General features: G+C 45.9%; 1 protein-coding gene across 2 annotated transcripts in view; it reads right to left on the reverse strand.

The window, feature by feature from the left end:
• The window catches only part of LOC141140551 (presenilin-2-like), a 63,918-nt gene that overhangs the window by 33,674 nt on the left and 8,181 nt on the right, over nucleotides 1-22,063 (reverse strand). For both annotated transcript variants that reach the window (XM_073627871.1, XM_073627872.1), the window contains exons 2-3: nucleotides 19,532-19,692; nucleotides 16,562-16,785 (exon numbers count right to left, since the gene is read on the reverse strand). In XM_073627871.1, coding sequence (XP_073483972.1) covers nucleotides 16,562-16,785; nucleotides 19,532-19,672 — 365 coding nt within the window. In that variant the 5' untranslated portion in view covers nucleotides 19,673-19,692. The remainder of the gene's footprint in view (nucleotides 1-16,561; nucleotides 16,786-19,531; nucleotides 19,693-22,063) is intronic.

Consider the following 22,063-nt stretch of genomic DNA (forward strand, 5'->3'; position numbering starts at 1 on the left):
ATACAGCACTGCATTGCTTTAACTGACAATTGCGTGGCCGTGCGACGTTGTACCTAAACAAAATTTATGTCCTTTTTTCCCACAAATAGAGCTTTCTTTTGGTGGTATTTGATCACCTCTGTGGTTTTTATTTTTTGCGCTATAAACAAAAAAAGAGCAACAATTTTGGAAAAAGAAAAAAAAAAAAAAAAAAAAAAAAAAAAAAAAAAAAAAAAAAAAAAACACAATATTTTTTACTTTTTGCTACAATAAATATCCCAAATTTAAAAAAACAAAACAAAATTTCTTCCTCAGTTTAAGCCGATATATATTCTTCTACATATTTTTGGTAAAAATCGCAATAACCGCATATTAATTGGTTTGTACAAAAGTTATAGCGTCTACAAAATAGGGGATAGATTTATGGCATTTTTTATAATTTTTTTTTTTTTTTACTAGTAATGGCGGCGATCTGCGATTTTTATCAGGACTGCGACATTGCGGCAGACAGATCGGACACTTTTGACACTATTTTAGGACCACTGACATTTATACAGCGATTAGTGCTTTAAAGGGGTTGTAAAGGTTTGTGTTTTTTCACCTTAATGCATCCTTTGCATTACGGTGAAAAAACACCTGGAAGTCACCAGCCCTCTAGCCCCCCCCGTTTTACTTACCTGAGACCCTTCATATTCTTCGGCGGGGAAGCGCTGTCCTTCTCTCCATGGATTCCCAGCTTTGATTGGATAGATTGATAGCAGCGCAGCCATTGGCTCCGGCTGCTGTCAATCAAATCCAATGACCCGGACGCCGGGGGGAGGGGCCGAGTCATACATTCGAGTCATACAATCGGCTTCAATGGACGCTGAATGAATGACTCGGGCGCACGCCTGCAAGGTAACCCCCTCCGGATAGCGCTTCTCCTAGGGGGTTATCTAATGTGGGGAGGAGCCGCAAGAGCCATCAAGGGTCCCCAGAAGAGGATGTTCGGGGCCACTCTGTGCAAAACGAGCTGCACAGTGGAAGTATGATATGTTTGTGATTTGAAAAAAACAAAAAACAAAAAAACTAAGCTTTAGTATCACTTTAAATAGCCACGGATTACTGTATAAATGTAATTGCTAGGGAAGGGGTTAACACTAGGGGCCGATCAAGGGGTTGACTGTGTTCCCTGTGTGTGTTCTAACTGTAGAGAGATGGGACTGACTAGGGAAGGAGACTGATCGGTGTTCCTATATACTAGGAGCAGACGACCTGTCGCCTCTCCCCTGACAGGACGTGGATGTGTGTTCACACACACACACACACACACACACACACATCCCCGTTCCTGCTCCGTCAGGACATCGCGGCCGCCAGGCACGCGCACGGACCCCTCAGTGGCACGCCCCTAATCCCCTTAAAGCGGCCGCCATACAGCTATGGCGATTCGCGCAGGGGAGACATTCTGACGGCGGGCGGTCTGGAAGCGGTTAAAAATAACAAACATGTTATACTTACCTGCTCTGTGCAGTGGTTTTGCACAGAGCAGCCCCATCCTCTTCTTCTCAGGTCCCTCTCCGGCGCTCTTAGCTCCTCCCGCCTATTGAGTGCCCCCACAGGGAGCAGTTTGCTATAGGGGCACCTGAGCCCAGCTGCAGCTCTCTGTGTCCATTCAGACACGGAGCTGCGATTTGGCCCCACCCCCTCTCTCTCATGATTGGCTTATTGACTTTGATTGACAGCAGCTGGCGCCAACGGTGCCACGTCATTGCGGCTCCAGCCAGCCACAGAGCCGGAGCCCGCGAACCCGGAAGCAAGACGGGTGAAGATGGAAACGGTTGCAGTGCTGACATCGCGGAACTGAAACAGCTTCCTTTTAAGGTAAGTTTCACATAATGTGCTAGTATGTGATGCATACTAGAACATTATGACTTTACCTTGCAGGGGGAAAAAAAAGTCTAGCGTTACACAAACGCTTTAAATGTGGACCCAAATCTACAAGTACAAACATGGAGATATGTACATCCAACTACATATCTAATACATTGAGAGTAGGGTAGTCTAATGCAGTGTTTCTCAACTCCAGTCCTCAAGGCACCCCAGCAGGTCATGTTTTCAAGCTTCCCATTATTTTTCACAGGTGATTTGATCAGTTTCACTGCCTTAGTAATTACTACAGCTGTTTCATCTGAGGAAAATCCTGAAAACATGACCTGTTGGGGCCCCTGGAGGGCTGGAGTTGAAAAACACTGGTCTAATGCAATACCATGACACCAATCCTGCAACAATGTCATGACATTTACACAATTGCTGATAGAAATGTTTCTAGCTTCTGATGACATCATTCCCTATGATGAAACACATTGGGACGTTACTTCCAGTTTGACAACAATTCCAGCACAGGAAATACATGGCAGCCATCTTTAAAGTGGAGTTCAACCCAAAAATGGAACTTCCACTTTTTGGATTCCCCCCCCCCCCCCCGGTGTTACATTTGGCACCTTCCAGGGGGCAGGAGGGAGCAGATACAGGTATTTGCCTCCACTTCCTGGCATAGATCACCGCGGTGATCTCGGTGACCTACGCCACTTCTGGCGCCTACTCTGTCCTCTCCCGCTGTCTTCTGGGAGACACACAGGTCCCAGAACACAGCAGGGACCAGTGAGGACACTCAGCACGACTCGCGCATGCACAGTAGGGAACTAGGAAGTGAAGCCGCACGGCTTCACTTCCTGATTCCCTTACTGAGGATGTCAGCAGCAGCAGCAGCCGAGAGCTGACGGACAGATCGGCTTCAGCTGCCGACATCGCAGGCTCCCCGGACAGGCAAGTGTCCATGTATTAAAAGTCAGCAGCTGCAGTATTTGTAGCTGCTGGCTTTTAATATTTTTTTTTTCGGCGGACCTCCGCTTTAATGTGGGAATGCAACAGTTTTCTAAGGCAAGCACTGCTTGTTAATATGTAAGTGATGTTTTTTTTTATATTTCAAATAAAAAAATGATACTTTTCACTATGTGGGATCCCTTTCCTTCTTACGTACTGTCTGAATATGCAGCACTTTTCCTAATGTAAGCCGGGATAACAAGAAGACCGGGAGGATAGCGGGAAGAGCTGCAGAGTACACAGAGACTACAATACCCAAGACATAAATATACATGCTGGTTTTCACTCTCTTGCTTTCACAAGCAGTCAAAACCCTCTGGTGAGTTTGATGTGAAATCTATGTGAACCGGGTGGTCTGGAGTGAATACATTGTGGAGCACTTCCTTTTTTCTTCTTGTTTGCAGCACTATGTTTGAGGAGTGGGACTGTCACTTTCAGTAGACATTGATTTGCATTATTTATTTAATGGTTTGAATTATTTAAAGCAAAACTCCAGGAAAAACTGGATTTTTTTTCTACTCACCATAAAATCCCTTTCTCAGAGTTCATTGACGGACCCAGCACTTCTAATCTTGACCTTAGGGACGTCCCAAAGCAGTGCCACAACGAGAGATGGGAACACAAAACAAAGGAAAAAAAAGTAACCTCCACCCAAACAGAGCCCCCCGTAAAAGGGAGCCAAAACCTCAGACAGCCGCCTGCAAAACTTTGCGGCCGAAACACGCATCCGAAGATGCACCAACATCCACCTTGTAAAACTTGGTGAAAGTGTGTACTGACGACCAGGTAGCCGCCTTACACACTTGAGAAAATGGACGCATGATGCCGGAAGGACCAGGAAGCACTAACCGCCCTGGTAGAATGTGCCGTGACGGGAAAGCGGGGCACCCGCCCCCTAATGGCATATGCCTGGACAATAATCCGTCTGATCCACAGAGAAATAATGGGGTGAGACGGTCAAGGACACAAGGAAGGAAGCACAATGTCCTCATTTAGATGAAAGGCAGATACCACCTTAGGGAGAAACGAGGGATGCAGATGCAGCACTGCCTTATCCTTGTGAAGAACCAAATAAGGAGACTTACACGACAAGGCCGCCAGCTCAGAAACTTGCCGAGCGGACGTAATAACCACTAGAAAGACAACCTTCTGAGAGAGCGTGAGTATATGGATCTCCCTAATGTCCTCGAACGGCGGCATCTGAAGTACTGCGAGCAGCGGTGGGTGTACCGGGGGAGCCACATGTCGAACCCCCTGAATAAAAGTACGCACCAACGAGTGGGTGGCTAATGGCCGCTGAAAAAAAAGATAGCCAGAGCCGATATTTGCCCCTTGATAGTGCCTAAAGCAAGCTTCTGATCAACCCCACGCAGCAGAAACATAAGGATCTTAGACACCGAACAGGAACGCGGATGCCACCCCACAGCCTCGCACAACGAGATGTAAGCCTTCCAGGTGCGATGATAAATCTTCCGTGGAGTGGACTTACGTGCCCTCAACATAGTAGGAATCACAGAAGCTGACAACCTCCGGTCTCTCAGCACCTGGCTTTCAATAGCCTGGCCGTTAAAGCCAGAGACGGTAAAGCAGGGTGGAATATTGGACCCTGGGACAGGAGGTCCTCCTGCACCAGTAGCCACCAGGGAACGTCTGCCACCATCCGTAACACGTCGGCGTACCACGGATGCAGAGGTCAATCCGGAGTGATTAGAATTACTGGAATTCCCTCAGCCTCTACCCTGCACAGCAGAGGAGGAAGGAGTTTGAGAGGAGGGAAGGTATAAATGAGCTGATAATGCCCCCATGGCACCACTAGCGCATCTGCCAAGGGATCCCTTGTTCTGGCCACAAATCTCTGCACCTTCTGATTGAGACAAGAGACCAGAAGATCTATGTCCAGCTTGCCCCACCGCAGGCAAATGAGATGAAAAACTTCCAGATGCAGCGACCATTCCCCCTGATCCAGAGGTAATCCGCTTGCTAGTTTTCTAGGGCCAGAATGTAAACAGCTGCCAGAGCCGCCACGTGAAGCTCTGCCACTGCAGAATGTGAGAAACCTCCAGCACCGCTGCTGAGCTCCTTGTTCCCCCCTGGTGGTTGACGTAAGCTACAGGCGTGGCATTGTCCGACTGGATCCTGACCAGACGACTGCGCAGCCACTGCGTCCAAAAGGAGAAGCATAACCTGATCGCACGCAACTCCAGCACGTTGATCAATAGGCGTGATTCCTCCGGCATCCAGCAGCCCTGGGCCGACAGGCCCACAACCCCCCCAGCCGGTCAGGCTGGCATCTGTCGTGATCACCGTCCAATGGAGAGGGAGGAATGACTTCCTGGACCATAGAGCCTGGGGACCGTAGCCACCAAAGGAGCAAGGCCCTGGCCAGATGGCCCACCCGGATCTGACAATCCAGAGATGTCGGGGACTTGTTCCATTTGGACAAGATCTCCCTCTGCAAGCCCCGAGTGTGAAACTGCGCATACAGAACTGCCTCAAAAAAGGTGGATACCATGAGTCCCAGAACTCGCATGCAAACACGCAGTGATGACCACTTGTTGGACAGAAGCGACTGTACCGTGGAGTGAAGGGTCTGCAGTTTGATCGGTGGAAGAAAAACCTTTGCTAGAGCAGAGTCCAGAATCAACCCCAAGTACTCCAGGCATTTAGTCGGGAGCAACACTGACTTCTGGAGATTCACCACCCAACCAAACTCCTGTAAGGTCTGCATGGTGATCGCTCTCAGTTCTGAGGCTGACGCCGCTCTCAGAAGGAGATCATCCAGGTAACTCACCACCGCGATCCCCCGCTGTTTTAGTAACGCTAGAAGCGGTGCCAGCACCTTGGTGAAGACCTGTGGTGCCAACACCAGTCCAAAGGGAAGTGCCACAAATTGATAGTGTGCGTCCCCGACCGCAAAGCGCAGGAACCGCTGGTGCCTGACGCAGATGGGGACATGCAAGTACGCGTCCAGGGAGGCCAGGAAATCCCCCTGATGAAGCGCGACCACCACTGAAGGAACAGACTCCACCCTGAACCTCCGTACCCTCACAAAACAATTGAGGGCCTTAAGGTCCGGGATTGGACGAACCCCTTCCTTCTTTGGAACTATGAACAGATTGGAGTAGAACCCCCGAACCCCCTTTCTGAAGCTGGTACAGGAACTATTACCCCCCGAAGAAGCAAGTCCTGCACCGCCCCAAACAAGGCCGGCCGACGAGACGGGAGAGGATGAAGATTGAAGGGAAAAAAACCTGTCTGGCGGAAAGAAACTATTTTGTAACCAGGCAAAATCAGCACGCAGACCCACTGGTTGGAAAGAAGAGAAGTCCATTGGTCTGCAAACCACCGAAGGCAACCCCTCCTGTAAGTTGGGCGGGGGTAAACCTTCATGCAGAAGAGGACTTGTCCACGGGTTTTCTTGGCTTGCGATGCCAAGGATGCTTTTGCCCACCCGTGGGAGCCTTGGTGGGCTGAGAGCACTTGCCCGCAAGACCGGGGCAGACGAAAAAGACGCTTAAAAGCAGAAAAGGAGGGACCCTGCCTATGACAGGGCTCCTTGCCTTTTTTGGACTGTGGGAGGAAAGTACTTTCCCCCCCAGTAATGTCCTTAATAATGTCATCCAGAGAGGCTCCAAATAGCCTCCCACCCTGGAAAGGCAAATCTGCCAAAGCCTTAGGACTTGAGCCAAAGGAGCCGGCGAAGAACCACGCCCGACACAGAGACCTTAGAAAGTAACGGGGCCGTGTCCAGGGCCACATCACAGACATACTTAGGTCCCTGCACTAACTGGTCTGCCAGTTCCACACAGACTGGGGACGCTTGCTCATTACCCAACTCGCGGTGTAATAAGTTAGCCCATTCAGTAAGTGTCTGCAACACCAGAGCCGTGGCTAGCACCGACCGAAGAACCGACCCCGCCATCACAAACATAGATCGCGTAAACGCCTCGGCCTTTCTGTCGGCAGGATCCTTGAAAGAAGGGGACCCCTCCACCAGAATCATGGGTCGCCTTATTTAACCTGGACACTGCAGGATCAACGACCGGAGGGGAAGCCCATTTCTTCAACAGACACTCCCCAAAAGCGGTAGCTCACCGAAAAACGCCTCGGAACTGACAAGGAGCGCTGCGGGCGTTCCCAATCCTTGTAAATAAGCTTATCAAAATAAGACAGGTAAGGAAACACCTTAGCGGTGCGGACTGGCATGTGCGACTCAAAAAGGAACCAACACTTTTGCAGACGCCCCTGCCAGATCCTCAATTTTCAAAGTATCGCGCACCGCCGTAATGAGTGCACTCACCAGCGCTTTCTCATGCGGCACAACGGACGCGGAGGATTCCTCCTCACTGTCCGAAAGATCAGGGGTCGCATCATCCGAATCACCCAGGCTGGGGCCGCCTGCCACGGAGGAACCCGAGTCCGGATCCGGCTATTACATGAGACAGACGCCAGCCACCCCCCCAGCACCCCATACAGAGACCGCCCAGAGGGGACCCCCAAATCAGGTAACCCAGCAGCGTAGCCGAGGGGCGGGGGGGGTTGAAATACCCCAAAACCGATCACCCAGGGGAGTACCCAGCCGCTCCACCGTGCCTGGACCGGGCCCGTGGAGCTCATACTTACCCATCCAGCAGGGATTGTGGGTCTCACTCCCCAGACAGATCCACTACCTGCCTAAACGGAGTGACTGATGGCCATGGCGACACTGTGACCCAGACGTCAGGTGCCTGGTCATATGTGTCCCTGCGAGGCGTCTAGCCCGCCGGCTGCCCCAGTCCAGAGTAGGGCTTGTCGCGGCCGACCCAGCGTGGAGCTCAGGTCTAAGCATGCTCGGTGGCCAGGCTGGGGAGACTACCATGATCTATAATATCCAGCCTGTCACCCAGCCCAGCGGTTGATTGCAGATTCTCATGAAAACCAAAAAGAAAAGAAACCAAAAAAAGACTACAGGTCCCAGAAGGGAGCCAGGTCCTTCTCCTAGACTAGGCAGAAAAAAAACTGAGCTGCCTGTAGCAGAGTGGGGGGTTACTACCAGTAGGGACCGCCCCTAGGCGGTGCTGTGCTTGTTTTGTTGTTTCTGCCTAGTCCTACTCCTGAAGGTGGTGATATAACCCTAAGGTCAAGATTAGAAGTGCTGTGTCCATCAATGAATGAAAGAGAAAAACTTTTTTCCCCCATGTCCTTGTTGCTGATCTCCTACCTATGCCATCCATGTTCTTCTAAGCTCTGTAGTTCCTCTGCAATAGCCTGCTGATCTTGCTGAAAAACCGTTATTGCCCTGTGGTTTCCTGATTGTAAGATCGCTGGCTGCTATTTCTCCTGTATCCTCTGCCAGCGGTCTTGTCACTGCCCACCTGTAGTTCTCTGAAAGTGAGCAGGGACTTGTATTTCCCACCCTGCTCACTGTAGTGGGCGGAGGGAGTCTCACACCACCCCGGTCTGTGCCGCCCATAGAGGTGGTGCCCTCCTTCCTCCTCTCCCTCATCCTCCTCCTCTTCTGCTCCCTGCCAGCACCACCCCCGCCGCCACCTATCTCCAGTGCAGAGTGGGGTTAGCAGAGATCATCCGGATGACAGAGCGGATTTCGGGCTGACAGGTGTTGTATGTGAACACCGCTCGCCGCACAGCCCCGCCTTGCTGTACCAGCATTACAAGAGTGTGCTCTGCGCTGTCTATAACACTGCTGCCCGGTACAGGGAGGCGGGGCTGTATGGCGAGTGGTGTTATCACATACAACACCTGTCAGCCCGAGATTCGCTCTGTCATCCGGATGATCTCTAACTATCCCCGCTCTGCACTGATGGGCACTGATAAGCTGCACTGGTGAGACCACACTGATGAGCACTGATAAGCTGCACTGGTGAGACCACACTGATGGGTGCTGATAAGCTACACTGGTGGGCACTAGTGTGACCGCACTGATGGGCGCTGATAAGCCGCACTGGTGTGACTGCACCGATGGGCACTGATAAGATGCACTGGTAAGACTGCACTGATGGGCACTAGTGAGACTGCACTGATAAGCTGCACTGGTGAGACTGCACTGATGGGCACTACTAAGCTGCACTGGTGGGCACTGATAAGCTGCATTGATGAGGCTGCACTGATGGGAACTGATGAGGCTCCACTGATAAGCTGCACTGGTGGGCACTGATAAGCTGCACTGCTGAGGCTGCACCGATGAGAACTGATAAGCTGCACAGATATGGCTGCGCTGATGAGCACTGATAAGCTGCACAGATAAGGCTGCGCTGATGAGCACTGATAAGCTGCACAGATAAGGCTGCGCTGATGAGGCTGCACTGATGAGGCAGCAGTGATGGGCACAGAGGAGACCATACTTATGGGCACTGATAAACTGCACTGATGAGGCTGCACTGATAAACTGCACTAATGGGGACTGAAAAGCTGCGCTGATATGCTGCACTGATGAGGCTGCAGTTATGGGCACTGTTAAGCAGTGAACACCGTCCACTGCCAAATATCTGTAGGAGGGGTTTCCACCAACCCTGCAAAGTTTGCAGTATTTTTTGATGTCTTATTTTCAATCTGATGTGTATTATATGTGACATTACATATCACAGAGACTGGTATGGTGGTGATATTGAAGCTTACTGAGATTGCCATACATTAGAGGGTTCCACCATTATTGTGTTACTGATTAGTAAGTTAGCGCTGCACTTTTTTGTTTTTTCTCATGCCGACATTTACTTGTGCCACGCGCTGATGTAAAGCATTATGACCCGGCTCTTTCTGTGGTGCGGCTAGGGATGTTCTCCAATACACCATACCAGCACCAGCAAAGATCTCAAAGCTGCAGCAGGAGGAATATTTCTAATACTGAAATACAGCAGAGTACAGTGTGTATAATATATAATTATGGGAAGTGTTTTACAGTTCAGTTATGATTATATAAAGCATGTAAGGGAAATGTTTATCTCCTGCAGTGGCTGGAGGGTGAGAGTACATGCATGCTTTACAGTTATAAGAATTTCCCCTCACTGTCTGTGTTGTGCTCAGCAGTGTGGCTGCAGAATGAGGGGTGTGATTTATGTTGACGTGAGCTTGTTCACATTTACATATATAGGCCTAGTGTACCCTCCCACATTCATTGCAATTTGCAAAGCATGAAGGGAAATGTAGTTTAACTAGTCACAGATTGTCTCCCGCAGTTGTACTGCGGCAAGTTGGCACCCCTGTGCAAATCGCTGTCATTGTAAGTCGGGCGCGTACACGGCAAGCGGGGGAGCCAACCAGCAGGTCCGGCGGACTCCAAGCCGCTGCCCAACCACGATCGCTCCAGAGACAGGCAGAACGTGGTTCTGTCAGTGTAAATAAACAGATCCCCGTTCTGTCAGGGGAGGAAAGAGAAATAGTTTGTGCCTAGTGATAAGAAACAACGATTGGTCTCCTCCTCCAGTCAGCAACACCTCTCAGGGAACACATTTAACCCCTTGATCATCCCTTAGTGTTAACCCTTTCCCTGCCAGTGACATTTATACAGTAATCAGTGGCTATTTTTAGCTCTGATCGCTATATAAATGTCAATGGTCCCAAAAAAGTGTCAATAAGTGTCCGATCTGTCCGCCACAATGTCGCAGTCCCGCTAAAAAAAAAAAAAAAAAAAAAAAAATAATCGCAGATCACCGCCATTACTAGTAAAAATTAAAAAAAAAAAAATACTAATAATAATAATAATAATAATAATAATAATGCCATAAATATATCCCCTATTTTTTTACGCTATAACTTTTGCGCAAACCAATATACGCTTATTGAGATTTTTTTTAACCAAAAATATGTAGAATACATATTGGCCTAAACTGATGAAGAAATTTGTTATTTTTTCGGGGATATTTATTATAGCAAAAAGGAAAAATATAGGTTTTTTTTTTTCAAAATTGTCGCTTTTTTTGTTTCCTTGGCAGAAAAGATGATGCATTTTTTGAACTACAGAGCTGATTTCCTAAAAGTTTAATTTGCCTCTTCTCTTCAATGGTAAGGAATTTCACAAATGTAATAACGGTTTAGTGTTTTTGGGGGGGGGGGGGGGGTGTACTAATGGGGGACCCACAACAGTAAAATCAGTCTGCATATGCAGTAAAGCATGCTTGTTATACTCACTGTGAAACTTAAGAGGTTAATCATCTGCATTGTGTAAAAAGGCTGTTTGATACTGGCTTCTCTGATCCTCCCCTCCTTCCACTGTCCTGATCATTTCCTGATAACACAGAATCAATGGAGTCAGGCTGCACATGCTCAGTTTGGTGTGTATTGCTAGAGAGGATTTTTTTTCTTGGGAGAGTGCATGTGATCAGCACAGGGCCAATATCAGCACTGTCCAGATAGAGGGTCGGGGGTCTTGCAGTCTCATAGGATAGTCAGAAAACGCCTCCTACAAGCTTTAACCAGTGCTTGGCTAGACACTGATAGAAGTCACAAGACTGCTCTAACTGCTGATGAGAAAAGGTGTTTAGCAGTTTATATTAATGCAGGGTCCTGGGTTTAGTAAAGCTTTAAGAAATGTCATTAGTATTTGGATAATTATCAGTGAATTGGTCTACGCCATTACACATGATATTAGAATTAAAATTTATGATTTTGTTTATATATTTTAGGTCTGATGGCTGTGAGTAATGCTACCTACCCGGAGCGCACTGCTTGGATACTCAGCCATACCCTCCCGTTTTTCTATATGCTGTGGATGGATGTTAGTCTACGACACAGTGCTGCTTGGATGGCAGCAGGGGAGCATGACACAGAGAGAACACATGACAAACGGTGGCAAGACCAACTTTAGTGTCTTTATGCATTCTGCTCAGTTTAATACTGGATTTCAGCGTATCAGAGTCAATATCAGCTGTGTGCTACATTGCAGCTTTGACAAGACTGGTCATCTTGATTACACACACAAGCAACTCTGCTAACAGGATGTTTTGTGATAGTCTGTTATGAACCTTTTCTTCATTCACTGGTATATACTGACAAGACTTATGGTCTAAAAGACTTTCTTACAGGAATATTGCAGCGGTGGTTGCTATATATAAGCATGTACACAACATCGTTTGACAGACCCCTAGTCATAGGCATGCGCAGGGGGTGTGCCAGGTGTGCCTGGGCACAGCCTAATCACTATGTGCTGTGCCCATTCCCCCTACTTTCCTGCCCCCCCTTCTTTGTTGGCCTCCCTCCCTGCAGTGCTGCTGGCTTCCCTCCTCTCCCCCGGCCACTGCAGAGGATGTTTCAAGAGGAAGAGCGGGGGAAGGGGCTAGTAAATATGGAATTTGCCGGCCCCTTCATTTTCTAAATGAACACAATCACTCACTGCTTCCATTCACAACTGAAGCATAGTCAACTGTGTTGACTATGCTTCAGTTTGTGAATGAACAGGAAGCCGCTCGGCACACACTAATTCATTCACTGTCCCATGCAGCCGAGGCTGCAGAGAAAGTCATGTGTGTTTGAGCTTTTTGGTACACACCCTAATGCAATAGGCTGCGCCTAGTATTACTGCAGGTCATATCAGCTGCTTGAATAATAGAGGTCTGGTGATCCAATCTAAGCAGGTTGGACCCAGTTCACTTGTTTGGAAAAGGTTTTCTTTAAGCCTGAAATAACAGACATCCGGATCCAATCTATGGTCATCTGACGCACGCATACCTGTCTGTACCTAATATTTCCATCCTTCAGTGACACCCCACTGTATACTTGAGGTTAAGTATTTGATACAATTTTTCATTTTCCTGGTGCCAACATGGCAGCATACATGTGATATAGGGGGCGGAGCTAGGGACATCCACGACTTTTACCCAGAGGGACTCTGATAGGACTCCAGCCATTACCCCTTGGGGGGGGGGGGGCTCAGGGTTTAGGTAGGGGAGGGGGAGAAATTGGGATTACAGAGCTACGAGTTGGGTATTTGGGGGAAAAAGGGGGGGGGGGCAGGTATGGGTTCTTGGGGGGTGGGGGGGGTGGGTGATGTGACCTGTTTTGGGTATATTATCACCAGCATGCTTAATGTAGGAGTATATATATATCATTTTTAATAAAAAGGTTGGCAGTAGCCTTGGTAGATGCTTTATCCTTTGTGGTGTTTTTTGATGTACATATAATAATGCTTTGCAGTGGCCCCCTGAAACTTGAAAATGATTTAAAGAATGTTTCCTGGGTAAAAAGATGGATAAAGTCTAGTATAATCAATAGGAGCTAACCTATCGGATTTACAAAAAGGTTTGATAAAAATGGTGTATTGCTCTCTTTACCCTTTTACTGCCAGGTTAATACATCACCAGTTCCTGGCACCCAGTGAGGTTGATGTCATGGGACTTCTGGTGAGATCCCGAAAAAGCCGAGGATCCCCAGCACAGCGTTAAAGCATAATTTTAAGTGATTTGGAATCCTCAGCTTTCCAAGGATCTTGTTGAAAATAAAAAAAATAAATAAAAAAAATACCTCTGTGTTTTTCACAGGTGGATGGGGGTCTAAAGGATAAGCAGCCTTGCATTTTAATACGGATGCAACGTTTACCAAGGCAGACAGTGCAAAATAAATGCATCATAACGTGTAAAGAACAGAATGTGCGACTTCTGAGCTGTTACAGTTATTCTGTGCCCGAATGTGGATCTGCGCAGTAAACACTCATCATCATGCACACCAGGCTTGTCCATATGCTATCTACTTCTGCCAAGTATGAAAATCTGAACATTTGGGGCTAGTGAAAATATAGTCAGGTGACTAGGAGAATGAAACACATAAAAGCAGATTCCACCTTTTTCAAAAGAATGAATAAATACACACATATTGAAAAAAGGAAAACAAAATGTGCATTTATTAATATTTTATTGGAGCTCGCAAATCATTGCAACCATGATGTGCATTGCACCCCATCATGGGGTGCAATGTACAGGCTCCTGCAGACTATTCCTCCAGCTCCGGTCTGTACCTGGTCCTTCAGTTTAAGAACTGGGGGAAGCATCAATGGACTATCAATGGATTGGGGGGCTGCGAAATATGAACATGTTTCACAAAATACCCAAAATATGGATGCAACATGAAACACGGTCAGAAAGATGGAATTGTGCTTTTTGCTTAATTAGTATGCCCCCCACCCACATCTAAAAAAAAAAAAAACAATAAGGAGAAAAACAGCTGGGGGGATATGGGGACGAGGGAATAGTTACTATAATCACTTTTCCTTCAACTTCTGAACTGCAGTGGGTGATGTTAGCATCCTAATGAGAGCCCAGGAAATGCCCAGTGGCCCAAATCTTGCAAGATGATGCTACAGCACAGTGCAGTAGCATCACCTCACAAGATCTGGTTTACTCTGCGTTCCCCAGGATCTTACTTGAAAGAGGAGGACATCATCACCGAATAGGCACGGCAAGGGTAGGGTAAGTACCCCCCCCCCCCCCCACATCAAAAGGTGCTTTTTTTTTTAACTCAGTGCTTTGAGGTGTGGGGGGGGGGGGGGGGCACATTAATAGGCTGACTTTGCTATGTAATGCAAGGTCTGCTTTAAAGCAGAACTCCGGGATCGGCAAAAAAATCCCCCATTAGTACACCCCCTTACACTAAAAACACTAAACAGTTATTACATTTGATTACATTTGTGAAATTCCTTACTATTAAAGAAAAAAAGTCTAACTGAATTTTCAGGAAGTCCTCTCTATGCTGCATGTATTCTGCCAAGGAGGAGCGGTTAGAACAGTGATTACATCATATTCTCCTCTCTCTCTGCACTATAATCAAACTACATTTTCCATGAATCTTTGGGAATTGCAATGAATGTGGGAGGTACACTAGGCATGTACATGTTAAATGTGAACAAGCCCACTTCAACATAAATCACACCTCCTCATTCTGCAGCCAGCCATGCTACTCAGTAACACACAGCAAAATGAAAAGCATGTTTGTGCTCTCCCCCTCCAGCCACAGCAGGAGATAAACATATTCCTCTTACCTGCTTTATGTAATCATTACTGAACTATAGACACATACCCATAATTACTGTACTCTGCTGTAATTTAGTATTATAAATATTCCTCCTCCTGCTGTAGCTTTGAGATCTTTCTAATAGCAATCAGCGCTTGTATGGCGTATGTGAGAACATCCCTAGCCGCACCACAGAAAGAGCCGGCCCATGAATGTCGGCATGAGAAACAAAGAAGTGCAGCACCAACTTACTAATCAATAACATAATAATGGTGAAACTCTCTAATGTATGGAAATCTCAATAAACTTCAATATTACCACAATACTGGTCTTTTTGATATGTAGTGTCACATATAATACACATCAAACTGAAAATAATGACTGCAAACTTTGCAGGGCTGGTGGAAAACCCTCCTACAGATATTTGTCAGTGAATGGTGTCAGTAAAGCTCAGGAGGCGGGACATTACGGTGATCGTGATTCACATACAAGCCCTGTCACAGTCGGAGATCCTTGCTCTGTCATACGGCCAGTGTCTGGTAATGATCCCCACTCTGAGATGGCGGGCAGGCGGCAGGGAGGGGGACGGGGGCGGTGCTGGTAGGGAGCAGAAGGACACCACCTCTATGGGCGGTACAGACCAGGGGCTGTGAGACATTCTCGGCCCACTACAGCAAGCAGGGATGGAAGTAGAAGTCACTGCTTGCTTGAACTGCTAGTGGAAAGTGACAAGACCGCTGGCTGAGGATACAGGAGGAGGAGGATACAGCCAGTGGTCTTACAAACAGGGCAGTAACGGTTTTTCAGGGAAATCAGCAGGTTACTACAGAGGAACTAGAGAGCTCAGAAGCAGATGGATGGCATAGTTGGCAAAGATAGGAGATCAGCAACAAGGGCATGGAAAAAAACTTTTTTTCCCAGAGTTCTGCTTTAAATCTTGACTACACTTTTATACAACTTATAATTGGCCAAACCAGGCATATCCAGACATCTACTAAATTGATTTTTCTTTTACTTAGGAAGCATATACTATTGTGGTATCGTGACTAGGCCAATATAGTAACTTTAACCAATATTTCTACAATTTTCCCCAAACTGAGAGACAGCAACTGACTTGTATTTTATATAATCTCTCAGTATAAAACAAAATAATAATACATTACTTTTCTTTTTCCAGTTTACTAATTTTTTTTTCTCTGTCTTTACTTCCTTCTTTTATACTTAAAGTGGAGTTCCACCCACTTTTACAACTCTTCAGCATCCCTTACTAAACTGTGCACTGTAAACAAATTGGATATTTTTTTTTTTTTCTCAGCAACTACTGTATATCTGCTGTATTCATTTTTCACTTCCTCCTCCCTGGCCGCGGCCCATCGCATCATTTCCTGTTAGCAATGCCTTCTGGGAAGGGGCGGCTACTTCCCATGAAACTGCCATTGCTATGGAAACCTGACCTATTACACTGCTTGTGCTGCACTGAGCATGTGCGAGATCTGCAAGGATGAGATCCAGGAAGAAATACAGTCTGGCTTCAGATGCCCACACTTAAGATGGCCATGGCCTGCTGTAAGTTTATAAAATAACAAACTACTACTATAAACTAACAAAACAGACCTTAGTTTACAGACTAACTTTACTACAATACATTAAGCTTGTGTATTATAGGGGTATTTTTATTTAAAAAGTATAATTTCGGCCGGAACACCACTTTAAGAACACCACTTTAAGAATTGCACAGCATCATTCCCCATTTATGGAAACTTTAAATGAAAAAAGTACTTACAACTGTCCATTTTTTTCTGTGTAGAAGCTGACAGATTTAATTGTAGCTACAACAACGACCATGCAAAGAGTAACTGGGATAAACAGCATTATGACATGTTTGGCGCCATATTTAAGAGTCAGCTCTTCTTCATCAGTGTCCGCTACGACTTGTCTGTCTGATGGACCAGATGTCGCTCCATTTGCTGCAGCATTCAAAGCTTCAGCATTATTGCTATAATGTTTCTGTGGAAAAAGAAAACAACACAGCCAAATGGTATACAGGAGTACTTACTGGATACAAATGACAAAAGCCCAGGTAGCACAATCTTAGGGTGACTTGACACCGCCCCGCTGTGCTTTTGCTAATGCGCAACTAAGCCGCAGTTTTGGTGAGAGCTAGCTACGCTTTCTGATAGGCTTCTATGATGTCCTGCGGTTTAAGGGACATCATAGAAATAAGTAAGCGCAAGTTAGCTGCACTTCACCCCAAAGATCGGCAGGACTTCACCGGGGCAGTGTGAAGCCAAACTTATGATAAAACATCCATATAGTATTCAGGTAGTACAGAGGTGCTTTTTTGACTAAAAATACCATTAATTTTGAACAAAGAAGAATTAAAATATAAAACAAAAAACAGCTGCAATACTCCCCTTCAGGTTTAGCTGCAAGACTCACCCTGAATCCCAAGCTGTTCCCCCCCTTTGCCACTAGATGCCCTTAGTCTTTTTGGTTAATAATGGCTATTATAATTCAATCCACCTCCATTAGGCCAAGGCTGTTATGGACCTGAGCCTGTGACTAAACAGTGAAGCAGAAACAGCCCAGTGATTTGCTCATCTCTCTTGTCACCCTGCTTTCTCATCCTATCAGCATGCCTATTGTCAACTCATAAACTGATAGCCTCCTTGTGCTGCTTGTTCCTCTCTCAGTCTGAGCTGTGCTATATAGGAACTGCATGTAGATAATACTAGGGCTGCACCGATACTGAGCATTTGCATGAGTGCTTGTACCCCAGCCCCTCCCCCGTGGCTCTTAGCTGCTTTACTGAAATCTATACAGGGAGATCAGTGCTTGTAACTGCCCCTACCACACTGGATCACCCGACTGTCCCTTGTGTCCTCTGGTCCCCCTCAGTGTGCTACACTGGTCCTCCTCAGTGTGCTCTTCCGGTACCCCTCAGTGGGCTCCTCCATGTCCTCTTTGCACATGATTGGATGATATAAATCAGCAGAGCTTCACCACATTCAGTAAACTCTGGGGAAAATGCAGCATGATGATCTTATCAGTTTAATGTTGTTCCTCCACTGTGCAGTCACGTAACCAAAATGTATTTGGTAAAGATGAATTCCAGGAATGGTGTACTTTTACATAGCTCCACTGATCCAGCTTGGAACAATTATAACCAGGTATATATACACCACTTAGGCATCGCTTCTCCCGTGATTTTCACTTCCGGGTTCCATGGTGAGCGAATGGCCTGCTGCATTGTGAACACAGTAGGTCAGCCACTCAGAACTGGCACCATTCAGAGAATGCTTTGCATTCTCCGATTGGACAAGGTGAAAAGCATGAGGTCACTGCCCCTCCTCTCCACCTCGTCTATTCAAAAAGAGGCAAATGGAAACCTTCCCACATTCCAGCTCCGCCCAATGATTAGACTGTCAGGCTGCCGATGCCTCTATGCAATATGAGGAAAAGTCGGCACTCAGAATGGCATTAACCACTTGCTGCCCGCCCACCGTCATATGACGGAGGGGTGGTGTAGCTCTCGGTCTGGGACAACGCCCTCGCCATGTTGCTAGGGCACGGTGCGGCCGCAGCTCTTTAACCATATGATCGGCTGGGTCAAATCACATGTAAACATGGAAATGCCGGTAACCGGCTCTCCTCGCCTCACACTGACAAAGTGTGTGGCAAGGAGAGCCGATCAGCGGCATCTCCTCGCAGGGGACATCAAGACATGTAATCAGGGCACTGCTCTTATGTGCCCTGATTACAAAAATGCGCCACCAGTGCCAGCAATCAGTGCCCACCAGTGCCAGCAATCAGTGCTGGCTATCAGTCCCGCCCATCATTGCCCATCAGTGCTGCCTATCCGTGCTCAACAGTACCACCTTTCAGTGCCCATAAGTGTGGCATATTAGTGCCTTCTCATCAGGGCCCATCAGTGAAGTAGGAAAATAATTTTTTTACAATATTTACTGAAAGAAACTAAGAAAAACTATTTTTTTTTTTAATTTTTCATTTTTTTTTTGTAGTAAAAAAGAAAAAACCCAATGGTGATTAAATACCACCAAAAGAAAGCTCTATTTGTGTGAAGAAAATGATTAAAAAAATTTCACATGGTTACGGTGTAGCATGACCACGAAATTGTCATGCAAAGTGCGACAGCGCTGAAAGCTGAAAATTGGCCTGGGCAGGAAGGGGGTGAAAGTGCCCTGTAGGCAAGTGGTTAAACAGTCTTCCTTTATTGAAAAAAACATGTATAACAGCCATCAGGCCTTAGTCATGGTTGCCATGACTAAGACCTAACGGCCAAAACATGTTGGCCGTTATACATGTTTTTTCAATAATCACTTTTCCTCTTTGAATCAGAAAAAAAAAAAAGGCAAAGTGTTCAATGAAAGGTGCTCATGCTGAGTGGTTCACCTCCTGTATTCGGAATACATCAGACCAGCCATTCAGCATGGGACCCGGAAGCAGAGATCACTGGAGTAGCATTGTCTACTTCAGGGATTTCCAGCTTCCAGGGAATTGGCCAGGTATTGTATATACATAGGTACATTGATCAAAGCTGGACCAATTAACTATATAAAAATAGACCACACCTGGAATTCAACTCTACCTGCGGTAGGTCCACTTTAAACATATGCTTCTCATCTGGTGAAAAGGAAGCGGGGATGAGGGGACTTTTTGGGCCCCCGTGCTTACATTATATTTTGTACAAGACTTTGGAATACAGTTTTTGGGCTAGTTGCATGTTTCTCACCCTCTGATTTGTAGCCTCGGATGGGGTCTGTACTCCATGTTGATAAGAAGGCAGTGATGGACTTCCAGAAGCAATCAGTGATGTTCTCTCATTACAGTCCTCTTCCTCTTCGCTGTCTGAACTATTCATGAATGTAAACATGTTTACGCAATGGGAAATACCTAGAAGTGTGAAAAGAATTATACTGAAATACATTTTGTTTTTAAAGTACATATTTCAACTTTCTTGAAAACTAATTTAAAAGAAGTTTTATGACAAACCAATGAAGAGTTATATCAGGGATTTCAGATATCAGAGACTCTAAAATAAAAACCTCACATACAGTATGGCACAAAAGATAATAAGCATACTTGCAGCAGAAGAAAGCTTCACAGAGAGAAAAAAAAAAAGTTCTTTATGATTCTGTATGAATATTTCCTAAAGCCTAAAATATAAAGCTCATGTGTTCACCATCATATAACCCAGGCAAGGATGACAGAGGAGTATTTATAAAAATAATGATTCTCAGGGATCAAAGCCTGAAGTCTTCGGGAGTGGCACGGCCAATATGGGGGGTGGAGTCCTAGCCTTCCTACTGGAATTTTTTTTTCATATGATAAAATGAACAGGAACACCCCAGGGTGCGTAGAAATGGTGAAAACTGCTATGCTAAACAGCATGAAGATATGAGTGTTGTGCGAGGTCTGGACCAGCCTTGCTCAGAGAGACTAGTTAATAAGGGACCTCAAGTAGCAAGGAAAACTATGAATATTAATTACCAGTACTCACAAAGTCGCAAACAAAATGTAAAGAACAAATGGTATTTTGTAAGCAAACTGTGCCTCAGGACAATGAGTGAAGTTCCTCAAATTCTACCAAAGTCATAAGACTGGAATAACCACAAGGTTTAGCTGGCTTGTTTCGAACATGAGTTTATTAATACTCCACTAGAGAACTCTTTAAACTGGGAATTAAAACATTTAAATACCCTACGCTTCCAACTAGCTATACTATTAGAAACATACAGTATGTGTGCATAATAAAATAATAAGCTGACAAACTCCCACAGCTTCCAGTACCATTTCTATGCCGATGATGCCCAATTTTTTTTTTGGTCACATCAGTCTCCCTGCACATCACTGGTTTACAAATTGTCTGAATGTCACACCACTTCCTCAAACTCAATCTTTCAAAAAGCAAGCTCATAATATTTACAGTGTCTGCTACCCCTCTCTGTTAATTTCTCCATTGGCTTCCTTTCATCCAATTAACAAAATTCTAAATATTAACAACAACTTACAAAGCTATCCACCACTCTGCTTCCAGCTACATCACCAAACTTATCTCAACATACCAACCAAACCATTCTCTTTGAATGAGATGTGAGGGGGCGCTAATGAAGGTCCAATATAATGTGCAAAGGTATTTACGTATTCCTATAAGCAATTCTTATACTTAAAGTGGAGGGCCACTCTAAAATAAAAAATTGCATCAAAAATTCTTACCTGAAACCCTTGTTGCTAGGCAGTCTTCCTAATCTGCCTCTTCCTATTCCGCGGCGCTTCCTCCTCTTTGGCGAGTGGCCCCGTTGCCTTCTGGGAACTGTGTCCTAGAAAACCACGGGGCCATTCACAAAGCGCCGCGCGACTCACGCATATGCAGTAGGAAACGGGCAGTGAAGCCGCAAGGCTCCACTGCTTGTTTCCCTTCGTTAAGATGGAGGCGCCGGCGGCCGATCCGATTGACGGATTGGCCTTGGGGGGCCGACATCGCGGGCTCGCTGGACAGGTAAGTGTCCTTATTAAAAGTCAGCAGCTACAGTGTTTGTAGCTGCTGACTTAAAAAAAAAAAAATTTATATATATATATATATATATATATATATATATATATATATATATATATATATATATATATATATATATATATATATATATATATCGGCCGGAACCCCCCTTTAATACTATACTTAATATGCTATATTCATATTAAAGTGCAACGTTCCATACTGAAATAAATACAATCCACATACATAATGATTGTGAACAAAAAAGTAAACAATTGATAAAGAATTAATGACAAAATGTCCTAGTGCATATGACTCTTCAGTGCGGTTATCTTCTAAGTGGCATCAATAGTGAACGTCCATCACCAACTGGAATTAAAACACCCAATATGCTCCATATGTGGGTTCAGCTTACCAGATAGAAGTGACCTCTTTAATTAAAAAGCAGGTCAAGTAACACTTTTAGCAAAATAAACTTGCTTTATAGAAGGAGACTGTTGAGGCAAACATCCCTCCTCCGCAAGACCATGGATGGGGTATGTGAAAAAAGATATAAAAGGGAAACCAACAGTGTAATCCTGTTTATTAAAAACATCAAAAAAAAAGACAAGGCCAAGTGGCTGCTTACATATATCGTGCCTTAGCCCGGCACTGAGGCTACTCGTGTGTGTCTGGATCTAATGGTGCCTCCCGGCTCACACTCGCTGCTAGCGTGCGTTCCACCGTTCAGCGCGATCAACCAAAGGGACCGGAGGTAGCGTGCTTCTT

The sequence above is a fragment of the Aquarana catesbeiana genome, linkage group LG04 (genome assembly GCF_042186555.1).
Source record: "Aquarana catesbeiana isolate 2022-GZ linkage group LG04, ASM4218655v1, whole genome shotgun sequence".
Classification (NCBI taxonomy): domain Eukaryota; kingdom Metazoa; phylum Chordata; class Amphibia; order Anura; family Ranidae; genus Aquarana; species Aquarana catesbeiana.